The 3,343-nt window shown below is 51.8% G+C and overlaps 1 protein-coding gene across 1 annotated transcript; it reads right to left on the bottom strand.

Annotated features, from left to right (window-relative positions):
• Nucleotides 1–269: 269 nt before the first annotated feature.
• LOC123123374 (NAC domain-containing protein 96) lies at nt 270–2,765 on the bottom strand. The gene is made up of 3 exons (XM_044543880.1): nt 2,133–2,765; nt 834–1,553; nt 270–737 (listed from the first exon to the last, which is right to left on the bottom strand). The coding sequence occupies exons 1-3, from the start codon at nt 2,287–2,289 to the stop codon at nt 613–615; spliced, it is 1,002 nt and encodes a 333-aa protein (XP_044399815.1). The 5' UTR covers nt 2,290–2,765; the 3' UTR covers nt 270–612.
• Between the last annotated feature and the right edge of the window lie 578 nt (nt 2,766–3,343).

The raw sequence follows: 3,343 nt of genomic DNA, 5'->3' as shown, positions 1-3,343 counted from the left end.
TGAAGGACGATTGACAAGTGTGGCGGCGGTAATTTTTTCATGAATGTTTCCATTTTGCTTGTGATTTCCTTATTTCTAGATTCGAGCATTGTAATAGAGAAGCAAATAAAGTTGCTCATGAGCTTGCTAGGTTGGCTAGGTTCTCTTTAACTTTTATTTGGTTTGAGAGCCTTTAAATGAAATCGTACCAATCCTCGTAAATGATGTAATGGTTATTTCAAATGAATAAAACTTGCGTTTGAAAAAATAACAATTCATGACCCTCTGCATCAATCAATGGGGAATTTTATACTATTGTATAATAGCAATGGGGAATTTTACATCCCCGAAATGGGAGCACAACATATTCAGCAGCTAGTACAGAGACTGAGTCACAGTAAAGAGAAGGAAGTGTCGTGCCACAGCGTGAGAAGACAGTGCTAAAATAGGCCGTCACTCCGAGTACAAGACACACACACACTGACACACAGTACTACGTACGCTTACACATACGGTATACGACCCGTACACTGGCTAAAAATATACCGCCGTTGCCGAGAGCAATTAGGTTTCTGGAATTATTTCCTCTGTTGCCGAAATTACTACCACGATCTTGGTTGTGAAATCTGAGCTTCAGTAGACCACCATGTTGTTTTCGTCCAAGGACGAGAAAAACGCCGCCAGGTCGTCGCTCGCCTCCCTGCACAGCATCGGGGCGGCGGCGTTCGGTGCCGCCGGGTTCCAAAGCTCCGCCGCGCCTGCAGAAGGACATGCATATGCATTGAGAACTCGCGCGAATGGCGACGGAGGATTCAAGAATTGATCGAGCTCGTGAAGCAGAGCAGTGCACGTACCGGCGGTGGAGGAGAAGGTGTTGTTAGTGCAGAGCGGCAAGGTGTCCCATCTGAGCTCGTGGTCCGAGACCACGCCCATGTCGTCGAAGAAAGGCATGTGCGCCTGCGTCGTCTCGCCTGCGCCGGCGAGGTCGCCGTCGATGAAGAATGTGCCGGCGGCGTCCTGCTGCGGGAACCCCAGGGGCGCACCCATGCCGGACATCACCTCCCCTCCGTACAGGGGAGAGGGGGAGCTGTGAAGCTGGAAGGCGTTGCCGACGATGTCGAGGCGCGGAGGGCTGGGCGTGAGGGAGCTCAGCTGCTGGTCCGTGGTGACCAGGGAGGAGCTGCTCCCAACCTTGGTCATCTGCTGGTGGCCCGGCTTGGCCTTGGCAACCGCGTCGCCGTGCAGGAGGCCGGCCTCGGTGCGCTTGATGACGCGGCAGAGCGCGTAGGCGCCGATGAAGTTGGAGGCGCCGTGGAGGAGGTCCTGGCAGAGGCGGTACTCGTGCATGACCCAGTCGGTGCGCTCGCCGCCGGGGGCCCGGCCCTTGTAGAACACCAGCGTCTTCCTGACGCCGCAGACGGCGCCGCCGTCGCACGACACCTTGCGGTCCTTGCCGGTGGCCTTCCAGTACCCCGTGGTGGTGGCCCGGTTGGTCCGCGACCCGTTGGGGTACTTGCGGTCCCGCGGCACGAAGAAGAACCACTCCAGGTCCCTCTTGGGCAGGAACGACTTCTCTGAAGAATGATCAAACGCACACAGCTCTGAATCTTAGCATTCTCATTCACATTGGTCACTGTACAAACTAGCTATGTTTTTTTTAGAAGTAGTAGCTATGTACAGTTGAGTGCACAGAAGGTTATGCCAGAATTAACTGTGTACTGATTACTGTAATTGGCCGTTGAGAATATTCCAAAATTGAGAGGGGTGACTGTGGTGATTTGGCGAACAAGTTTCTTTGGGAAAAGGCGGGAAAATGACTCATCTGCAACCGGCCTAAGTTATGGAGAATATATGAGGCGAGATGCCTCTTTCACAAAGTCCCTTTTCATGTATGCTGGCTAGCTAGCAAGCAATTTGGAGGGCAGATTCTTTTTCTAAAAGAATTATGCTATTCGAGGGTGACAAATTATTACTTATCAAATAAATTGTCTATTCAGGGGGGAAAGAAAGGTAAACACCATGCGGTTTGACATAGCTAAAAGGGAATTCAACTCGCTCGCACACACTTTTTTTGTCAGTCGAAGCATGAATGAATGTGTGGCATGTTGGTTGAAATACAGAATGAATCGCATAGAAGATGCATGTGTATGTACCTGGCAACTCCCATGGCTCGCACTTGTATAGGTCGATGACGGGGATGACCTCGAGCTCGATCTTGAGGTTGTCGACCCTCCGCTTGAGGTAGTAGCCGACGAGCTCGTCGTCTGTGGGGTGGAACCTGAAGCCGGGCGGCAGAGTCATGGTGCCCATGCCCGTTGCTTGCTTGTGTGAAACTTGCAGCCAATTCAAATATCTTGGACAGTTCGATCCAACAGTAACCCAGCCCAACCCAGGAGGAGCAGATGATGCTTAAGCTTGCGCTGTGACTAGCTAATAAGTGTATGTATGTATATATATAGCGTCAACTGCCGTCACAAATACTTGAGGCAGGACTAGAAATCTAGAATCCAGGTGAAGGAATGGAGTCAGGTGGAGAGGAGGCCGTATCGGTTGAAGATTTGGAAGATCCAGAAGTAGAAGCTCTTGTTGGCGATGAATACGGTGTAGCAGCCTCCAGGATTCACGCTCATTATCCTCCGGTCACGAGCTCCAGAGCAGAGACGTTGGCGGCGGGAGGAAGGCGAAGACGGCTGGAGAGGAGTGAGGAGGAGGGAGAGGAGGTTGGGGAGGGATGAAGTGACGGGCATGGTGCCGTTTATATAGAGGAGGAGGAGGAGCCAACGGGAAAAGGGTCGAGAGGCGGTGAGAAGGTGGTCCGACGCACGCCATTCCAAAACCCCCGCCGGCGCTTGTCGCGCCCGCAAGCAGCCGCCAAACCGTCTCGCAATCCGCACTTCTTTTCCCGTTTCGTTTTCTTTCGCGGCTCGGGCAATTAACCACTAACCAAACGTGTGTGTTCATTCCGTGTACAAAGCGTATCGTGGTGATGATCATGATGCGTTATTCATTTCTTCCTCTTCCGTGTTTTTTTTTCTGAACCCTGGGACGCAGCAGCAGCGGCGGCGGAGGTTCGAAAGTGCAGTTTTGTTTTCATATGGGCTTTCGTTTTGAATATGGGTTCATTCCGCTGTCACCAAGATCCGTGCTTAGCCCCCTACGGTTCAGTTGATTAATTAAGTTTATCATCCTCGGCCGCGTACCGGTTTTCAGAATTCAGGTAGGCTCCCAGAACTTACCGCCACTCTGTTTTCCACCTCATGTGTTCATACTCGTGTCGTCGTGAGCGTGTCGGTTTTACACGAATCACATCTCAGCACCAGCGTGTTATACTTCCGGTCCCAGAGTTAATTAGTGGTGGGATGCA

This window comes from Triticum aestivum, chromosome 1B (genome assembly GCF_018294505.1).
Source record: "Triticum aestivum cultivar Chinese Spring chromosome 1B, IWGSC CS RefSeq v2.1, whole genome shotgun sequence".
Classification (NCBI taxonomy): Eukaryota; Viridiplantae; Streptophyta; class Magnoliopsida; order Poales; family Poaceae; genus Triticum; species Triticum aestivum.
This window is presented reverse-complemented; position numbering and strand designations above follow the sequence as displayed.

What these genes read in the sequence shown, in the direction of transcription:
- LOC123123374 (XM_044543880.1), bottom strand. Translation starts at nt 2,289, where the DNA reads ATGGGCACCATGACTCTGCCGCCCGGCTTCAGGTTCCACCCCACAGAC. An exon ending in CGAGCCATGGGAGTTGCCAG is followed by an intron (nt 1,554 to 2,132) that starts GTACATACACAT and finishes ATCATTCTTCAG; the next exon opens with AGAAGTCGTTCCTGCCCAAG. An exon ending in CACCTTCTCCTCCACCGCCG is followed by an intron (nt 738 to 833) that starts GTACGTGCACTG and finishes GTCCTTCTGCAG; the next exon opens with GCGCGGCGGAGCTTTGGAAC.